General features: G+C 34.7%; 1 protein-coding gene across 1 annotated transcript in view; it reads right to left on the minus strand.

The window, feature by feature from the left end:
• LOC131848651 (high-affinity choline transporter 1) overlaps positions 1 to 21,760 on the minus strand; it is a 66,019-nt gene that overhangs the window by 28,744 nt on the left and 15,515 nt on the right. The window contains exons 5-7 of the mRNA XM_059198572.1: positions 12,077 to 12,375; positions 11,251 to 11,414; positions 7,691 to 7,825 (exon numbers count right to left, since the gene is read on the minus strand). Coding sequence (XP_059054555.1) covers positions 7,691 to 7,825; positions 11,251 to 11,414; positions 12,077 to 12,375 — 598 coding nt within the window. The remainder of the gene's footprint in view (positions 1 to 7,690; positions 7,826 to 11,250; positions 11,415 to 12,076; positions 12,376 to 21,760) is intronic.

Below are 21,760 nucleotides of genomic sequence, written 5' to 3' on the forward strand. Positions count from 1 at the left end.
ACAAAACATAAAAAACAACTTAGAATTCTACCTAAAAAAAAACGTTGATTCAACTAGAACTTTTAATACTATTGAGATATCTGCGCAATTTGCAATAACTATTACTAAATATGTCAACTGATGAGTGATTCTTTGAATAACTGTTATTTTGAATACAAACAGGAAGTGACTTAAGGTTTAAGAATCTTGACATCAGATCATAAATCCTAAATATTTTTTTTTCTTTATCATACTTTTTTCTTTTGTTGTATTTTTTTTTTAGTTTTATTCAGTTGTAATAAATTCAATTGACCAAAGATAATTTGCATTATAAGTGTAGGCATACAATATTTTAAAATTCTATACATTAATATTATATATTAATTTAGATCAAATAGAAATAGAATAATGAAATATTTGTATACAAATAATAATTTAACAATTAAATGTACTGTACATCTAAATTATATAACTCAAAGGTGACTGACTGACTGACATAGTGATCTATCAACGCACAGCCCAAACCACTGGACAGATCGGGCTGAAATTTGGCATGCAGGTAGATGTTATGACGTAGGCATCCTTTAAAAAAGGATTTTGATTAATTCTTCCCCCAAAAGGAATAAAATAGAGGTTGAAAGTTTATATGAAACCTTGTCAATTTTAAACCGATCGGGCTGAGACTTTGTATACATAAAGCTACTATAACGTTGGCAGCCCCTAAGAAAGGATTTTTTGATAAATTCCACCCCTAAGGGGATAAAATAGGGGATGAAAGTTTGTATTAAATCTTCTTAGATTTTCTGCTGATTGAACTGAAATTAATGATTGGAGCTACTAGGATGAAGACGATAAATTCAACCCCCATGGGGATGAAATAAGGGGTGATGTAGGATATAAATATATTAGTTTGAACCTATCAGTTGGATAGTTTTTAGAGTTTAAACCTATCAATGGAACGAAGAAATTAAGACGAACAAAATAATTTTTAGTTCTTTAGGCTACTATTATTTTAGAAAAATAAAGTTAAATTCCAGCTAGAACAGCCAGTTAAATATAAATAAATAACCCTGGACAATTAACACATCGCCATCTAGTCCCACCGTAAACAGAACTCGTGTTATGGGTACTAGACAACTGATATAAATACTTAGATTTTATAAATATGTAAACAGATATACATTCACATTTCAAATATGAAATTGACTCCAGCCCCAAAAGCATATATTACATTCAGAATATTGGTTGATTTCAGTTCATTTTTTTCGCGTTATCATAAACTCTCTCCACTAAGTGATTCGGGGTTGCTATCTACCCTTAATACATCACTACTTTATGAATATGACTATTACAAATAAGGGTAAGGATCAATTTATGAATTACTTACACGTGGAGTATCTTATCTTAATCCTGACTAATATTAGAAATGCGAAAGTAACTCTGTCTGTCTGTCTGTCTGTCTCGCTTTCATGCCAAAACTTTGAACAAAACGAAATTTGGTACACAGATAGCCTAGAACCTGAGAAAGGATATAGGCTACTTTTTAATGCGAAAAAAGGGTTGAAAGGGGTTGAAAGGGGTTGAAAGGGGATGAAAGGGGATGAAAGGGGATGAAAGGTTAAATGGAAGTAGCATATTACGCGGACGAAGTCGCGGGCACTTCTAGTAGTATTATAAACGCGAAAGTTTGTAAGTATGGACGTTTGTTACTCTTTCACGCAAAAACTACTGAACGGATTTTGATGAAACTTTACAGTAATATAGCTTATATATCAGAATAACACATAGGCTATAAATTTTATGCGAAAGAAGCCGCGGGCACAGCTAGTTACGAAATAAATCAGTTATTAATATCTTACCTTCTGAATGAGAATACAATTATTATGAAATAAGAATGGTTCAATATAACTCTTTAATAACCCAAACACCTCAGTGGTCTAGTGGTTTAGGACACCGCCTTACTTCCGACGGTAATGGGTTCGATTACTCGCACAGTACAAACATTTGTATTCATGAGTATGATTGCTTGTATCTGTTATTATATATATTAATATATGTAAGATGTCCAGGGTTATTTATTTATTGAAACTCATATCATTACATAGTATAAAACAAAGTCGCTGTCGCTGTCTGTCCCTATGTATGCTTAAATCTTTAAAACTACGCAAGGGATTTACGAGTAGAAGCAGTTTTTTTTTAATAGATAGAGTGATTCAAGAGGAAGGTTTATATGTATAATACATGTACACCCGTGCGAAGTCGGGGTGGGTAGCTAGTTAATAATAAAGCAATACCTTTTTTATGCACAGAGAGTAAATATAAAAAAAACCCGAACACAAAGTAAAAACTGTAACTAAATAAAAAAAAAATTAACCTTGAAACTCCCGCAATAATATTCCTAAATTGTAGCGTATAACCATCTTATCTCACGTGAATTCTCAAACAAAAGAAAACGCATCAAAATCGGTCCATTAGTTCACGACACACACATAGATATTAAAGTCATAACAAACCTCAATCAAAATCGGTTCATTAGTTCAGGACACACACATAGATATTAAAGTCATAACAAACCTCATTTTCATTTAAGGTTAATATGAAAAAGTTTGTAAGTGTATGGAAAGTTTATAACAAAAGCTATCTCGTTGCTAAAGCAATCTCTCACAAACAACCTCCGAGAAATAATTGATTGAAAATCACTTCAAAGATATTTTATCGTTTGAAAATATAACAATATCAACAGTATTATCATCTATACGTATATACATATAAATAAAATTGGAGTGTCTGTTTGTAATATTGAAATAACAGTTTTTTACTACATGCATATGAATATAAATACGGTACATACACCAAAATAACATTTTACACACAACAATAACACAAAAATAATATTATATCCTAGCTGTACCCGCGACTTCGTCCGCGTGGAATTTAACTTTATTATTCTAAAATAAAAGTAGCCTAAGTTACTCCTTATACATCAGCTACCTGCCAAAAAAAGTCCCGTCAAAATCGGTCCAGCCATTTCAGAGATTAGCCGGAACAAACAGACAGACAGTGAGACAAAAATTGTAAAAAATGTTATTTTGGTGTATGTAAAGAAAGAAAGAAAACATTTATCGACAACCATTATTGATATGAACATATATTTACACATTTTGACATTGGTACATTTAACATATATATATATATATATATATGTATGCTCACATACACACATATGTACCGTATTTATATTCATATGCATGTAGTAAAAAATGGTTATTTCAATATTACAATAAGACACTCCAATTTTATTTATATGTATAGATGTATAAGGTAAAGTATATATAAATTTCTATAATATAATAATATATATATATATATATAAATATATGCAATTATAAATCATAATATAGTATTATTTCTCACGTATCAATCAATTCAACTCAAGTGACAGTTAGTTATTTGCACGTACAGATATTATGAAAGTCGACAATAGCTGCAAGCTCTTCGGGAATTAAGCAAGCAAATCTATACATATAAATAAAATTGGAGTGTCTGTTTGTAATATTGAAATAACCGTTTTTTACTACATGCATATGAATATAAATACGGTACATACCTACACCAAAATAACATTTTTTACAATTTTTCTCTGTCTGTCTGTTCGTTCCGGCGAATCTCTGAAATGGCTGGACCGATTTTGACGGGACTTTTATTGGCTGGTAGGTGGTGTAGTAAACAGTAACTTAGGCTACTAGTTACGAAATACTTTTGTTTTAGAAAAATAAAGTTAGATTCCACGCGGACGAAGTCGTGGGTACAGCTAGTTACAACTAAAATGATACTTAACTATAGCGAAGCTTGAAGTAATGTAACTAAATTTTTGAACGCAATCCAAAAGATAAGGTTTCCATCTTCTCTCGAAGGACCATATGGTTTTTTTTTTACTCTAAGGCTGTTGGCCGCAGCTGGCCTTTACAGCTTCACCGGACGGTAGGGGGCGAGTGCAGATGGCACTCCAAACCAAAGGAAGGACTTATGGAGCGGCTGAAGGCCAACTGCCGCCTGACGGGTACGACTTTAGTCTGAGGGCACGCTAGTAGTTCGTAGTATAATATATGTACACCCGGGCGAAGCCGGGGCGAGTAGCTAGTGTGCAATAAAGCGAAGTCACCATTATAAATGTGTATCAGAAAAGTGTTACCATTTTTTGTGTATTTTCTAGAAACAGAATATTTAACAAAAATAATTATCTACTTTTGCATTTAAATTTAATAATACATTTAAAGTTAATGAAAAGCTATTAACAAGGGATTGAAAAATACATTAAAAAAGTTATAAAACAATTTTAATACATAAATAATTTAATGCAATTTCCAAACTTTTTTAATATATGTATAAAAAATAATTAGATTTTTGTTAATCATCGTACATCAACATGAGTATATTTGCTTTGATTAAAATATTGCGACTTTCTAGTTAACGTAGCTCCATCTTGACTCCGTTATTGATCTATGTTTTAAAATACTTTTATTTATTATTTACTACCTACGTACACCCGTGCGAAGCCAGGGCGATTATATTATATTACTAGCTGTCACGACAAACGTTGTTATGCCTTAAATAAAAAAAAATTATTGGTGGACTACCCCTAACATTTAGGGGGATGAAAAATAGATGTTGGCCGATTCTAAGACCTACTCAATACGCTCACAAAATTTCATGAGAATCGGTCAAGCCGTTTCGGAGGAGTATGGGAACGAAAACGGTGACACGAGAATTTTATATATAAGATATAGCTTATACATATAAACCTTCCTTTTGAATCACTCTATCTATTTAAAAAAACAGCTTCAAAATCCGTCGCGTAGTTTTAAAGATTTAAGCATACATAGAGACGGTCAGACAGCGACAGCGACTTTGTTTTATAGTATGTATTGATATATTATAAATAGGTTTAAATTTACAGTATAATAAAGTTAAGTAATTAAGTAGAATAGAATAGAAAATAATTTATTCAAATAAACTTACATTGAAGTACTTTTGAATAGTCGTCACATTTTTTTTAATCCACTGCTCATTCGGAAAGCTGTCTCATCACAAGAAGAACGAGCAAGAAACTTGCTCTTCTAAATAATTTTATTCTTACTTTATAGTTGCACTTTAGTTGGTGAGTAACAGCAACTGTTACATAAAGTGGTATTTTAAAATTAATATATGTTCATAACTTTAATACCCAATTACATAACCGTTATGGGTACTAGGCAATCATTAAAAGATTATGATGTTTTGACCAAATTCTATGACTATCACATATGTAAAAGTTAGATTATGTACTCAGCTGTACTGGTAATAATAAAATATATAAATTCAAATTCGAATTCAAAATATCTTTATTCTATTACATTCACGCACTCCCGGAGCTCCGGCAATAAGCAGTAGAGGTACACCTTGGGGTTCTAGCCGGTAGGAGTCCATGACGAATTTCCCCAAGAAAAAAAAAACTGTCTATTACAAAAGTCTATTACAGACTCTTATGATATGTCAAATCTACCGTCAGTTCGGAATGATTTCGAGATGAGAACTGACAAGAAACTCAGCTCGTATTCTTTTCAAATAAATGTTGTACATCTTTACAATAATACAGATTCATTTAAATTCAAATTTGGAAGAATAGAGTGATCACCAGCATATGCTATTGCAAAAGTAAATAGTCTAATCAGTGTTCGTAACAAGAACAGACCAGTCCCCACATATAAATACTTTATATATACATTGTGGAATGAACTACCCGCCGAGGTTTTCTCACGAGACTACAGTATGGGGTTTTTCAAGAACACCCCTGGTTAGGGTTACCAACCATACTTTATAATAGCGTATTCTACTTTATTTTTGGTAATTATACTTTATAATTTTACATACAAATAAAGTACGCAAAAATACTTTATTTTCAACCTTTACTGTGATGCGTAAAACAAAATACTCATTATGGGTACTTAACGATTTATAATTACTGAACGAAATGTTAGTGAATTGTGAGTTGGGACATTTGTTACAGCTCTAGTGTTAAAAGAATACAAAAATATGCTTTTAATGCAAAACGATATAAAATTTGAAAAATACTTTTGTTTTTTCCAAAAACTTTTTTTTTTCCTATCCAAAGCTTATACGTTTTTTTTACGCTGGCGGGGTACCAGCAGAGGATCATGCTTATCTTAGCATGATATGCTAACTAACTTAACCAGGGGGGAAAAGTGGATTGTTAGTAATGTGGATTGATGATCTTATTGCTAGCAATGTACCATGTCATGTTGACCTCCACGCGGTTCCCCTGGAAACCATCGTGGTGAATTTCGTCGTAAATTCCTGGTGAATTTGTCACGATGGGCTAACTGACCTGACCTCATGTTCTTATCATCATCCACTTGTGCCCGCCAGCGTAAACCATTGGGTGCACCATTCCATTATCATCCACAAAAAAAACTGTCTTAACCATCATCTTAGCATGAGATTAAGTCAGTTAGCGTCGTGGTAAATTTACCATGAATTTATCACGATGGTTACCAGGGGAACAGAACTACGTGAAGGTCAACCTGATATGGTACATTGCAACAGGGTCATCAGTCCACATCACTAATAATCCCCTTCCTTTCCAATTGGTGACATATTGTAAATACCACTTATTGGCCAGACCGTACCCTCCCAGCGGCCAGACATTAAATAATGCAACATATCCCCCGTGACGAGGGTTGACAGAAATACCAACACTCTCCAGTGCCCGCCATTGGAGTAGCAATCATAAATTATGAACGACAGAGTCTATTTTCGGTATTCATTTGGATATTAACATTTTATGTACATTTAAATGTGAAACTGAAGCTTGGGAGTTACAAAGTTTCTTACATGAAATAAATATATTAGATGTTGGTGCCATACAAACTGTTTTAGCCGATCCTTCGGGTAATGGAGTGATTGGTTTTAGGGTACAATGGGACTGACATGTACTTAGATGGTACAAAAGTCCCTAAACTTAAAAAGAAATAAAAAAAAAAGTTTCTTACTTTTTTTTCTTTTCTACAATTCACATCGCCATCTAGTCCCAAGTTAAGCTATCTAAAGTTTGTGTTACGGGTACTAGATAACTGATACAAGTAAATAGATATATTTTTTTCGTAAATACATGTATATTATATGTAGAAAACACCCAGACCGATACAAATCATACTCATGAATACAAAAGTTTGAATAGTGCGAGGAATCAATCCGCAACCACCGGAAGTCATGCAGAGTACCAAACCATACCAACAAGGTGATGAAATAAATCATATCAGAGCAAACTATTCCCTAAAAGCAGTACCCATTTACAAGTTAAGGGATCCATCATTAGGTGTTCAATCTAATATAAAATTGTGTGTGTCACAGGTTTCGTGTTTATACTCCTCCGAAGCGGCTTGACCGGTTTTGATGAAACTTTATATGTATATTCAGTAGGTCTAAGAATAAGTTATTAACAAATTTTTATACCCCTAAGTGTTAAGGATGGCTCACCCCAAAAATTATTTTCTTTCTTTTTTTCGTTTTTTTTTTATTTTTTATAATGTGGCATTAAAATACATACATCCCTAAATTTTGACCCTTCTATCACCAACCCCTATTTTTAATTTATATGGCCAATCAACGTTTGCAAAGTCAGCTAGTAATATAAATAATTGGGGGTACTCACCACAGGCCGTATATGGAGGGGATGGTGAGCGCCATGACGGTGGACAGCAGCCCCACCACCAGGATGGAGACCCGCATCACCCAGATTATCTCCATCTCGGAAGCGTTCTGCCTGAAGATCAGCTTGTACACGTTCCTGAACAATCACATATATTTATTAGAAACATATATTAGACAGCGACAGCGACTTTTTTTATACTATACTACTGGTACTTTTTTTATAATGATTGACGAGAATAGTTTATTGAGATAGCTAATTCAACGTTTAAACCAGTAATCCCTTGCACATACCTTTGTTTGAATTACAGATAGAAGGTTCTCTAAATATATATATAGAAAGTGACATATTGATCTATCAACGCACATCCCAAACCACTGAACTCTGAAATTGTAACTGAGATGTTATGACGTGATCGCGCCTGAGATCAAGTATTTTGTAATTTGTGATAATTAATAAATATTTTAATAATAATAACTTTGACAATTCATACAACCGATCTCTGAGACTTTGCATGCATAAATCCACTATAACGTAGGCATTATAAGAATGGATTTTGATAAATTCCACCCATAAGGTGATAAATTAAATCGGGCAAAAGCTAGTTGTAAAATATACATATACTCAAATACACACACATTATACATAGAAAATCATCCATGTGTTCATGTGTGATACAAACAATCATACTGTCATGAATACTATTTTCTGTCAATTGTAAATATTCGAATTGTAACTTAAAGCGGTGTGCTAGTACACAAAATATAGGTTTCCACTTAGTTTAGGTGCCGTAAATAAACATTTTAATCAAAATATTTTTTGTTTAAGTTCATTGTATTTGTGCCCTTGTTGTGAAACAAGTCGCTGGGACCACAGTCGGCCGGGGTTAGCCACCAGGGAGAGAAACCTACGTTCAAGGGGCAGAATCTAACAGCACCGCTTTCTGCATCTTTCCCGGGAGTGAGCCGCCCAAATTATTATTATTATTAAAGGAATAATAAATAATATTTAACCTAATTTTTTAACTTCACTGCTATTACTCATTGTATTAATTAAAATTAATTATAATTATTAACAAGAACTTGATCAGACTATACTTGAGCAGAATATTATATATTATGTACTATTTTTATAACAAATAAATTTCATTTCATTTCATATAATGATAGTGTAATAACAAACAATTAGCTATATTTATTCGGCGGATTATTTTTAAAGTGGATTGTTAGAAATAAAAGTAAATGGCCTATCCACTTGAAACCAACGTGTTTGATACCAGCTGTAATGTGTATGTAATGGTATGATAAGTGAATGGTACATCTGCCTGAGCAAACGGGGCACCGATGGAGCAAGATACGTATTCGGTCTGGCAGGCACATCGTTGCAAATACACTAATTTAACATGATGGTTTTCTGGAGATCTATATGATATATGATACATTCAAATCAGGTTTATAAACTCATATATCAAAAATGGAAAAATGACAGTTCAAATTCAAATTCAATAATCATTTATTCAGTTGACATATTTAGTAATAGTTATTGTCAAGATTTTACAGATATTTTTTTCTCAATAGTATTATAAGTTCTAGTTGAATCAGTAACGTTTTATATAGACAGAACTTTAAGTTGTTTTTTATGTTTTGTTAATTGTAGAATATATTGTGAGCAAACAAATTTGTCACATGAGAACACTGGATCTATCTATAATCTATAATCGCCGGACGAATTCACACAGCACCATCTGGAGTCAAGTGTTGTAATACAAGCGGCAGGATCATGGACGTGTGTTATGGGTGACTAGATAACTGTTCAAATACATAGATATTTTTTTAAAAATAATTAAAGATAAAAACTAATAGGAAAAAGAAACACTTATTCAAAGAATCACTCATCAGTTGACATATTTAGTAATAGTTATTGCAGATGAATACAAATGTATTATAAGTTCTAGTTGAATCAGTACACGTTTTATATAGGTAGAACTTTAAGTTGTTTTTTATGTTTTGTTAATTGTAAGCACAAATTTGTCACATACATATCGTAGTTGCCTATAATTAGGGTTGCGCTTAGTATAAATAGATTGTAATGTAATATATATAATGTAATAGTGTTGGTGTAAACCTTGTTGGTGACCTAAATAAATAAAAAATAAAATTTTGATTGTTAATATATTTGTTTGTAATAATTAACATAAAAAGTAATTGACTGAGATTAAAAAGTTATACAACTGGTTAGATAACTCTTTTCGGAGTGACGTCTCCGTAAGCAGTTATTTAAATATAATTTTTAGAACCTAACTAACAGACGCGTTAGTTCTTGCCACTTCTTCTCAATTGAATCTATATATTGAACTGGACGGTAGAGAAATATTATCTATACATATAAATAAAATTGGAGTGTCTGTTTGTAATATTGAAATAACCGTTTTTTACTAAATGCATGTGAATATAAATACGGTACATACACCAAAAAGCCACTTTTTACAATTTTTATCTGTCTGTCTGTCGGTCTGTTTGTTCCGGCAAATCTCTGAAATGGCTGGACCGATTTTGACGGGACTTTTTTTGGCAGGTAGCTGATGTAATAAGGAGTAACTTAGGCTACTTTTATTTTAGAGAAATAAAGTTAAATTCCACGCGGTCGAAGTCGCTGGTGCAGCTAGTCATAAATAAATACGTACATGTGATATTTCAATAAACACCCAAGGATTTAGTGAACTATCACATGTATTTATTTTCTCATTGAACGCACAAAATTATATTAATATACAATTTTATATGATGGCGGTGGTGGTAAAACTATAGACTACATTTTATATTCAACAGAATTAGAAATCCCTACAATAACCCATGGACCCACGGGAAGCTTGAATTGCTAGTAAGTTTTTTTTTTCGGACTACTCTAATGCTGTTGGCCGCAGCTGGCCTTTACAGCTTCACCGGATGTTAGGGGGCGAGTGCAGATAGCACTCCAAACCAAGGAAGGACTTATGGAGCGGCTGAAGGCCAACTCCTGCCTGACGGATACGACTTTAGTCTGAGGGCACCACTAGGGGTTCGAACCTCGGCTCAGGCCGTCGTAATTTCGATCCCCGTTTGAATTGGACAGGGGATCGATCGGAGGGGCGCCCGGGGGCGCCGTGCTAGTAAGTATAAACAAACATAAAGACAAAAATGGCCAATTAATGCAAATAATTCACTCTACACTCCCAAATTTGAATTTAAATGAATCTGCATTATTGTAAACATGTTCAATATTTATTTGAAAAGAATACGAGCTGAGTTTATTATCAGTTCTTCTCATCTCGAAATCATTCCGAACTGACGGTAGATTTGACATATCATAAGAGTCTGTAATAGACCTACATGAATAAAGATATTTTGAATTTGAATTTGTTGGTAATTTTGTTCATTTGCGATTAAATTCCTAAATCGGTGAATTATTGCAATTTGCCATTCGGCAAAAAAAATTACTTTGGTTGTTACTCGAGGCCCCAGGTGATTGCCCTATTCGCCACACCCTAAGGCAGCCACTGCATATATAGGCCTATAACCCAAAACCCATAACACATATTGTAATATATGGCAATATTACCAGTGGCCTTCGCAATGGCACCGATGAGGACTGGTGGTATTGCCATGAAGATGCACCCAATGGCAGCCACGTACGACAGCACCTGCGCGCGGCCTGCTGTCTTGCTGCTCAGCACTCGTTGGAAGTACACCTGCATGAATAAGCTCCTTTCAAGAAGATTGGAATATCGTATTGAAAATACCACAGCTGGAAGGTGACCTAACATAATCATCAAATTTTAAACTGAAATCATCTATTTCTTCCATAAACCAATCTGTGGGAGTTAAGCCCAGTTTCTTGATTGATGGCGCTACAGATTTATTGATTGATGACGAGGTTTTTGCTAAATAAAATCGCCTTGGTGGTATACCACTCGAACACTGAGTACTTGAATTACGAGCGTGGTATGGCAATAGTTGTTCATGCACGGGATTTTCATTTAATGTTAGACATAAACACCTATATAAATATACGTTGTATATGAACTGGATTTAAAAGAAATGTAATTCAATTGAGTTTCTTGCCAGTTCTTCTCAATTGGATCTATATACTGAACTGGATAGTAGGGAAAAATTAATTATCATCATCTGCTTCTTCCTTATCCCATTTATTTGTGGTCGTCGTTATATGTTTTTCTCTTCCATTCATTCCTGTTCGCAGTCATCTCGTTATTTACTACCTTTCTTATCATACCATCTTTCACACAGTCCATCCATCTCTTTTTCGGCCTTCCTCTGCCCTTATAACCATCCACATTCATATATAACACCTTCTTAAACTGAAAAATTGACAATCAATAAAATATCAACCAACCTGCCACGGAATTCCTCCAAACACCAGGAGCAGCCCATAATCCACATAGAACCAGTAGTACTCCGGATCCACTTTCCCTATCCAGTCCACTTCCATGGAACTGAGCGGTTTGACGTGAGGGTTCGCCCACGCGAACGGAATGCACATCCAGAGGCCTATGAATATGCAGAACAGCTGGATGACATCTGTGTACGCGACGGAGTACAGCCCTCCGAAGAGTGTGTAGAACACTGCTACGCATGCGCTGAAGATGACTGAGGTGCGGTGGTCCATGTCGATGATGACAGCCAGTGTAGCGCCTGCGACAAACGTTTAGATGGTTTTTTTTATAACACAGGGGACAAACGAGCTTGCGGCTCACCGGATGGTAAGTGATTACCAAGCAGCTAGTAATATAACCATTTGCCGTGGAGACGTCGGGCCCATGGTGCCCGGAAGCCAAATTGTTTTTGACATATATTTCATCATTGAGGTTACGTGTGACCCGAGAGCTGGTAGCTATTTTGCCCAAAGGCTAAGTATGGCCATTCAAAGAGGCAACGCTGCCAGTATCTTGGGTACGCTGCCTCGATGTGCCGCGTTGGATTACAATGATTGTTTTTTGTAATTGTTTGTATTGAATTCTGTATGTTTGTTAATGTTTTGTGTACGACTACAGCTAAGACTAACAGCTAGTAATATTATAAACGCGAAAATTTATAAGTACGGATGTTTGTTACTCTTTCACGCAAAAACTACTGAACGGATTTTGATGAAACTTTACAGTAATATAACTTATACATCATAATGACGTATAGGCTAAAAATATCCAGCGAGCGAAACCGCGGACACAGCTAGTCACTAATAAATAAACATATGCGCGGAATACTCATCCACTAAACTATGATGCTCTAATAAATAATATATATTTATTTATTAGAGCATCATAGTTTAGAGGATGCAAAAAAATAGTTCTATTTTATATTTATAACTCACTGTCTGATAATGGAAACACCGATAACAAATTTTTATTTGTTATCAGTGTTTCCATTATCAGTATTACTTGTATACTATTAAATTTTCGCAGTAATTTGTTATAGCCAAACTCAATAGTTTAAAAGTATAGGATGATACATGTAGTTAGAACGGGTAGCTCATCATGACATTCAGAAAGATACAGGAGATGACCGCGTGGAGGTCGACCCACCAGTTCCCATCAGTAACAATGATCCTCGCCCTATTGTCCATTATCATGTACGCAACAGTTGCAACAGTTTGAACACAACTGAATCCTCCGTGTTCCCAACAACTCATTATAATAGTGTAAGAATTACGCTAAGTGTGTGAGTTTGTGGGCGATTTCGCACGATATTGCAAGCATGTGTGACGAATTAGAAATGCAATCAGAAATGACACGTTGTATTGTGACAATCCTTTGTTTGCAAAAATCACGCGAAATCACGAAACTTTCTGGTAATCTTCTACTCGTAATCGATGGTTTACTTATCACTTGCTTTGACGGCCGGTGGTCTAGTGGTTTAGCATACCGCCTTACTTCCGACGATCGCGGGTTCGATTCCAATTTGTTCCGAAAAATTTGTATTCATGAATATGATTGTTTGTATCGGTCTGGGTGTTTTCTATGTATAATCATCTGCTTCTTCCTTATCCCATTTATTTGTGGTCGTTGTAATATGTTTTTGTTTCCATTCATCCCTGTTCGCAGTCCGCGCGTTATTTACTTCCTTTCTTACCATATCATCTTTCACACATCCATATCTTTTTCGGCCTTTCTCTGCCCTTATAACCATCCACATTCATTTGTAACATCTTTCTTAAAATATTATCCTCGTTCCTACGCATTACATGTCCATACCATGATAGACGTTATATATATTTTCAAAGTCTCTGACACCGGTGCCACTTTCATACACACTCTAATGTATTCATTATTTATCTTATCCATTCTTGTCACACCACATATCCACCTCAACATTCTCATTTATTTGAATAAATGTCGTCTTTCATCAGTCGCCTATGTATAATGTGTTTACAAAAAAAATGTATCTAAGTATTTGTTGTTTGCTACTCGTAATAGAAACTCTGCTTAGTTTGAGACTAGATGACGCTGTGTGGTTGTTGTTGTGAATAGTTTTGTTTATATTATTTTTTACTAGCTATTCCCGCGACTTCGTCCGCGCGGAATTTAACATTAAAAATACTAACTACTAGCTTTTGCCCGCGGCTTCGCTCGCGTTAAAAATTATTATTAGGTATTTTTTTGCGGCTGTACAGTACTTTCATACAAACTCTCATCCCCTATTTTATTTATATGTATAGGTATAGGTAGTAATTAATCAAAATCGGCTTTAGATCTGATTAGCGGATGCCTACGTCATAACATCTACCTGCATGCCAAATTTCATCGTTTTCCCGAATAATCCACAAACCGTCCAGTGGTTTGGGCTGTGCGTTGATAGATCACTATGTCAGTCAGTCACCTTTGAGTTACATATATTTAAGATACAAAGTCAAATATTAAGAACATACACATCCATATTCACACACTTAAACTTAAAAATGTAAAGTAATAATAAAATTATTTAAAAGAGTTTATACACGCATAATAATAAAGTTTCTTGCTCGTTCTTCTTGCGATGAGACAGCTTTCCGAATAAGCGGTTGATTAAAAAGTGATCACTATTCAAAAGTGCTTCTATATAAGTTTATTTGAATAAATGATTTTCTTTTCTATTCTATTCTATTCATAATAAATCAGATTCAAAAAAACTGCCTCAATTTTTATTTATATGAGTAAGATGTTTATACGTACCTGCATTAAATAAGATCATTGTTTATTTTTATTCTTTACCTAAACGATAACGAAGGAAGATTCCGTTTATTTAATATTCAAACGGTAAAATTTGTCATTCGAATTATAAAGGTTTAGGAGCTCATTATAATTCTATACGCATACAAACTTAAAACAAAAATGTTATATATTTCTATTATTTATTGCTTTTGTTATATATTTATTACTAGCTGTACCCGCGAGTTTGTTATCCTAATTGTAATATATTATGTATAAGAATTTTCTATACACATATGTTCTTATTCATATAAATTTATTGTTCGTAAACGGAACAGAATAAAATATAAAATAAATATACGTTACTACATCAGATCTAAAGCCGTTTATGAGAGTGGTGCCTTTAATATACATACAAAATATCTATACATCTATACATATAAATAAAATTGGAGTGTCTGTTTGTAATATTGAAATAACCGTTTTTTGCTACATGCATATGAATATAAATACGGTAGATACACCAAAATAACATTTTTTTACAATTTTTTCTGTCTGTCTGTATGTCTGTTTGTTGAAGCTGATCTCTGAAATGGCTGAACCGATTTTGACGGGACTTTTTTTGGCAGCTGGAGGTAGACCTGTTACTCCGTCATCCTCGATGTAATAAGGGGTGTGGTGGTTCTGTTCTTCAAGAGACAAACTGAAGAATTTCAGACCCGTAACACTACTTTTATTTTAGAAAACTTCCAGCCTCCCGAACAACGTTAAATTCACTGCGGCAGGTAATTCAGAAGACCGAAGAATACGTTTGTGGACTATGAAAAAGCCTTTGATTCGGTACGTGGGCTGTGCTACAGTCTCTCCAGCGGTGCCAAAGACTATCGATATATCAGCGTTGAAATGTTTGTATGAAAACGCCACTATGTCAGTTCGCCTCCACGACCAGAATTCGAAGCCTATCCAAGTGTCAGACAAGGCGATGTCATATCGCCAAAGCTGTTTACGTTGGAAGATGTCTTCAAGCTTCTGGACTGGAGCGGGCTGGGCATCAACATTAACGGCGAGTACATCAATCACCTTCGATTTGCCGACGATATCGTGGTCATGGCTGAGACCCTGGAAGACCTTAGCAAAATGCTTCAGTAAGTCTCACAGGAGTAGGTCTTAAAATGAACATGGACAAGACGAAAATTATGTCAAACGTCCATGTCGTACCTGCTCCCGTAAAAATCGGAGATTCTACACTCGAAATTGTCGATCACTACGTATACTTAGGGCAAACTATCCAGCTAGGTTATTTTCAATTAGCTCCGATATACCTTTTCGTCCAAATTTACGCAGTGTCTCAAGAGGAACGTTTACGACCAATGTGTGTTGCCAGTGATGACGGTACAGAGACGTGGTCGCTAACAATGGGCATCAGACTAGTAGCGGTTGTTGTGTGAAGACATTGTGAAGTGGCAATAACATCACAGACAGATGGGTTGGGGCATCACTAGTGGCGACCAAGGAAGCAGGTCAGCCTTTGGACCGACGATCTGGTCAATATATTATGTTAAATAGATCGCTTTTTGTAACATTGTAGTGGTATCCATTATGTGATGAGATTTTTGTCATACGGAGGTTGTGTGAGAGATGGAGAGATAGCTTTTGTTATAAACTTTCCATACACTTTTTTTGGCAGAAAGATATGATTTTGGCTACATTTATTTTCAACGTTATATCACGCGGACGAAGTCCGTTCAGTTGTCAATAAAATAGTATTTAAGTATTTCGTATTGTTAAGTACGTATGAGCTGTGCTTTGTTTGAAACTTTTGGACGGATGGCTCTGTGAGAATATTCCGTGGTTATTATGATTTATGTAACAAGTTCGTGATATAGATAGATAGATAGATAGAATATACTTTATTTGCAACGTACAGTAAAGAAGAAGCACAAACAATATAACAAAGGACACATGTATCGTTACAATAAGGCGGCCTTATTGCTAAAAGCAATATATATATATTGAAAGATCCTGCGTAATAAACAGTCATAAGACTGTTTATTACGACTTTTTACAAGCAACAAAACAAGATCCACATTTGCAATAATTAGGGTTGCCAGCAGTATTTATTTTTGGTGTTGTTATTTTCAAATTCAATTTCAAAAATCATTTATTCATGTAGGACATTTTAGCCGCTTATGAACGTCAAGTTTTTACATTATATATATATATTTTTTTCGTCAATTTCGGTATATAGATCCAATTGAGAAGAACTGACAAGAAACTCAATTGAATTACTTTTTTTTTTTAAAAGCCAGTTTATTTACAATGTATAGGTATTTATATAGTTGTAGGTATTTCACCACTATATTAAAAATTAAAGAACATGTCGTGTTGGTTAAATAGAAAAGCTGATCGAGAGGGCTGAATATAAAACACGCTGCCACTCGCGCTGCCAGTCCTTTGACTCGCGCACGAAAAACCGACAATCGAGGGAGCGCCGGGCAGCGCGAGTGGCAGCGCCAATGGCACGGGAAGTGTTTCCACTCGTGTTTACACTCTCGCGCTGCTCCCTTCCCTGCCCACTCGGGCTGAGTGTAAATTGGGCATTATATGTATTAATAGTGAAGTGGCAGCCCTACCGTCTGGTGACTTGCGTGACTCCGCTACGTAAATTATTCGCTTTAGATATTGGAAGAACTTTGAACATTAATAACTCAGCTCACAGTACATGCTCCTTAACAAAAATATCTGATTTTAATTCAGGAATACTATTTTAGTTCTTTTTCATCTTTAGTTCTAGTTCAGTATTTTTTATTATAATAGAAATTCAAATAAACTTAATTTAAGCACTTTTGAATAGTCATAACAATTTTTTTTATCTACCGCTAATTCGGAAAGCTATCTCATCACAAGAAGAACGAGCAAGAAACTTGTGTGTTGCTCTTTTAAATAATCGTGATAAATTCACTAGTAATTTATCACGATGGTTTCCAGGGGGAACCGCGTGGAGGTCAACCTGATATGGTTAGTTATACATATTACTAACAATCCCCTTCCCTCTATTTTCATCATTGGGTCATTGGGCTCCCTAAAATATGGTCGAGCGCAGTGATGGCTGGCTCATCCGTCATACTCGTGAACGAGTGCTGCTTGCAGCGACTGATCTGCTCTTATGACTACGACTGATTTAATCTCATTGTGTTTTTATATTTGAGCCTAAATAAATTAGTGCTGTTTGGTAGTTTGTATTCACACGTTTCGACTTGTAAAATGTGAACTTACAAGGATTGTTTCTTATTCTTTTCTTCTTGTGATGAGACAGCTTTCCGAATAAGCGGTAGATATAAAAAAAGTTGTTGAATATTCAAAAGTATATTTGTTCTATTAACGGATATGTACGTTAACAAAGAACATGTGATAACAAAAAGTGGCATTTTTACGAAGCTTTAAGAATATATAGCGTAGTACCTACTTCTATATCTGACTCTGAATAAACCTCCCGGCGGTCAACAATGGTCCACACAAAAAAGAAACCCTCTTGATGTATTTGAGCAATCACATTTACTACGACGTTGGGCTAATACCACATTACTAAGACTTTTAATCTTCTCTTATACACTACTAGCTACCCGCCCCGGCTTCGCCCGGGTGTACATGTATTATATATATAAACATTCCTCTTGAATCACTCTATCTATTAAAAAATCCGATTCAAAATTCGTTGTGTAGTAATGATTTAAGCATACATCGAGACAGACAGCGACAGGGACTTTGTTTTATACTATACTAGCTACTCGCCCCGGCTTCGCCCGGCTGTACATGTATTATATATATAAACCTTCCTCTTGAATCACTCTATCTATTAAAAAAACCGCTTCAAAATCCGTTGCGTAGTTTTAAAGATTTAAGCATACATAGGGACAGATATCGACAGTGACTTTGTTTTATACTATACTAGCTACTCGCCCCGGCTTCGCACGGCTGTACATCTATTATACATTTAAAAATTCCTCTTAAATCACTATCCATTAAAAAAAACCGCTTGAAAATCCGTTGCGTAGTTTTAAAGATTTAAGCATACATAGGGACAGACAGCGACAGCGACTTTATTTTATACTATGTAGTGATATTACATTGTCTATACAAATAAACAATATTAAAATGTCTGTCTGTAATATCAAAATAAATGTTTTGTATTCACACACTTAAACTTAAAAATGTAAAGTAATAATAAAATTATTTAAAAGAGCAACACGCAAGTTTCTTGCTCGTTCTTCTTGTCATGAGACAGCTTTCATAATGAGCGGTAGATAAAAAAAATGTAATGACTATTCAGATGTGCTTCAATGTAAGTTTATTTGAATAAATGATTTTCTATTCTATTCTATTCTATTGATATTTAATCACACATATATGACGATGTATATATATATAAACTTTTTTCGCATTAAAAATTAATCTATGTCCTTTCTTAGAGTCTAGACTATCTGTGTACCAAATTTCATTAAAATCGGTTCAATGGGTTTGACGTGAAAGCGAGACAGACAGAGTTACTTTCGCTAGTTACTTTGTTTATAATATCAGTAAGGAGTAAGGATTTAAAATTACTCTTTTTAAATCAAGTGGAAACAGTATTATGTATATGAGTATTTTTTTTATATTATATTTTAGTGACTAACTAGCATATGTTATTTTTAAACTTTCGTCTTTAATATACATTACTTATATTATTAACCGGATCTTAACACTCGCTGTTACTCCAGTCAGCTCGTGACCACGGCTAGTGCAACCTAGTCGAAACGTCCAGAGAGATAAGTACCTATATCTTATATATAAAATTCTCGTGTCACAGTTTTCGTTCCCATACTCCTCCGAAACGGCTTGACCGATTCTCATGAAATTTCGTGAGCGTACTGAGGGTAGGCTAAATGTTAGGGGTAGTCCAACACTATTTTTTTTTTTAAGGCAAAGCAACGTTTGCCTGGACAGCTATATAGTTTACCATAAAATTAATTCATGTTAAAGACCCGGTTAATAACATTAATATAAACTAGCATATGACCTATGTGATTGTAAATGGTACCGTAGCCTATGGACGCCTGAAACTACATGTTTATATATATATACAGATATATGTGTGTATTGTCATACGTAGTAATTTACCCTGTCTACAATTTCCCACCACACCACCCCACCACCCCCTGCTGCCACTAATTCATTATGTAGAACAAAATGCTACCTACATTACTATTCTAAATTAATCTCCAGACTGTATATTGCCTATTTATTATTCACTAGTTGTGCTCACAGTTTCGTTCACACAAACAGGATTATTGAGTGACCTTGAGAATTAGGTAGAACTGCCCTATCACTAGTATTTTTTTTAATTATGATAATGGAATGGTGCACCCGCCTGCGCTAACGGTATACGCTGGCGGGGCACCAGTGGAGGATGATGAGATGAACATGAGGTCAGTTGGCCCATCGTACCAAATTGATTTGAAATTTATCATAATGCTCAATCACTTCTCTATATCCTAAGGTTGTCTGGACGAGATCACTTTCAGCGATAAGGCCGCCCATTGTTACCTCTTTGTCTTGTTTATTTATTTTTTATTACTTTATACATAATTGTGAATGTAACTGTGTTTTCTGTGAGAGGGACAATAATTTCACTTATTCATTCACGATGGTTTCCAGGGGAAACCGCGTGGAGGTCAATCTGACTTCAGTAGTTAGTATTATTTCATTTATCAATACGTTGATGTTTTGTGTAAGGTTGTATGGTAAAGGAAAAATGTCATACAGAAAACTTGACTTGCACAACTAAAATGTCATCTACACATATAAATAAAATTGGAGTGTCTGTTTGTAATATTGAAATAACCGATTTTTACTACATGCATATGAATATAAATACGGTACATGCACCAAAATAACACTTTTTACAATTTTTGACTGTCTATCTGTTTGTTCTGCCTAATCTCTAAAATGGCTGAACCGATTTTGACGGGACTTTTATTGGCAGGTAGCTGATTTAATAAGAAGTAACTTGGCTACCTTTATTTTAGAAAAATATAGTTAAATTCCACGCGGACGAAGTCGCGAGTACAGTACATAATTATAATGATTTCCTTGGACAATTCATACAGTATTTAATGTATTTATATTATTTTTAATAGCATGTGTGAGACTACAAATATTATATAATACTAGCTTTTGCCCGCGGCTTCGCTCTCGTTAATTTATCCCCTTAGTTCGGTTTAAAATTGATAAAGTTTCATACAAACTTTCATCTCCTATTTTGTCCCCTTGGGGGTAGAATTAATCAAAATCCTTTCTTAGCGGATGCCTACGTCATAACATCTACCTGCATGCCAAATTTCAGCCCGATCCGTCCAGTGGTTTGGGATGTGCGTTGATAGATTACTATGTCAGTCAAGTTTGAGTTATATATATTTAGATGAAGGGTAGCTATCTGTAATGGAAACATGAAAGGGGCGGGATCCCTCTGGTTTATATCGGTTAACTATCAAATTTCTCGATCACTCGTCTCGTCAGCACAAGTTTTTTGGTCCATCACGCAGTTTCTGTTCCGTCAATTGGATTTCAACACATTAGGCGAACTTACGTACTTTTACGAACGTTACTCAGAATGGATAATAAAGTCAAAATTCAAAATATCTTTATTCATGTAGGTCTATTACAGACTCTTATGATATGTCAAATGTACCGTCAGTTCGGAATTGAGAGTCAATTCTCGTATCTCAGAAATGGAACAACGATTACTCAGATAATATATGATTTAATAATTAAAATATAACAAACTTCACTTCCCTTCAACAGCTCGTGGTCATGTCACGCAAAACCAACCACGCCCAATTTTTTTTTTTTTGTTTTAT

This window comes from Achroia grisella, unplaced genomic scaffold, assembly GCF_030625045.1.
Source record: "Achroia grisella isolate CSIRO2021 unplaced genomic scaffold, CSIRO_AGI_Agris_v1 utg567, whole genome shotgun sequence".
NCBI classification, from domain to species: Eukaryota; Metazoa; Arthropoda; class Insecta; order Lepidoptera; family Pyralidae; genus Achroia; species Achroia grisella.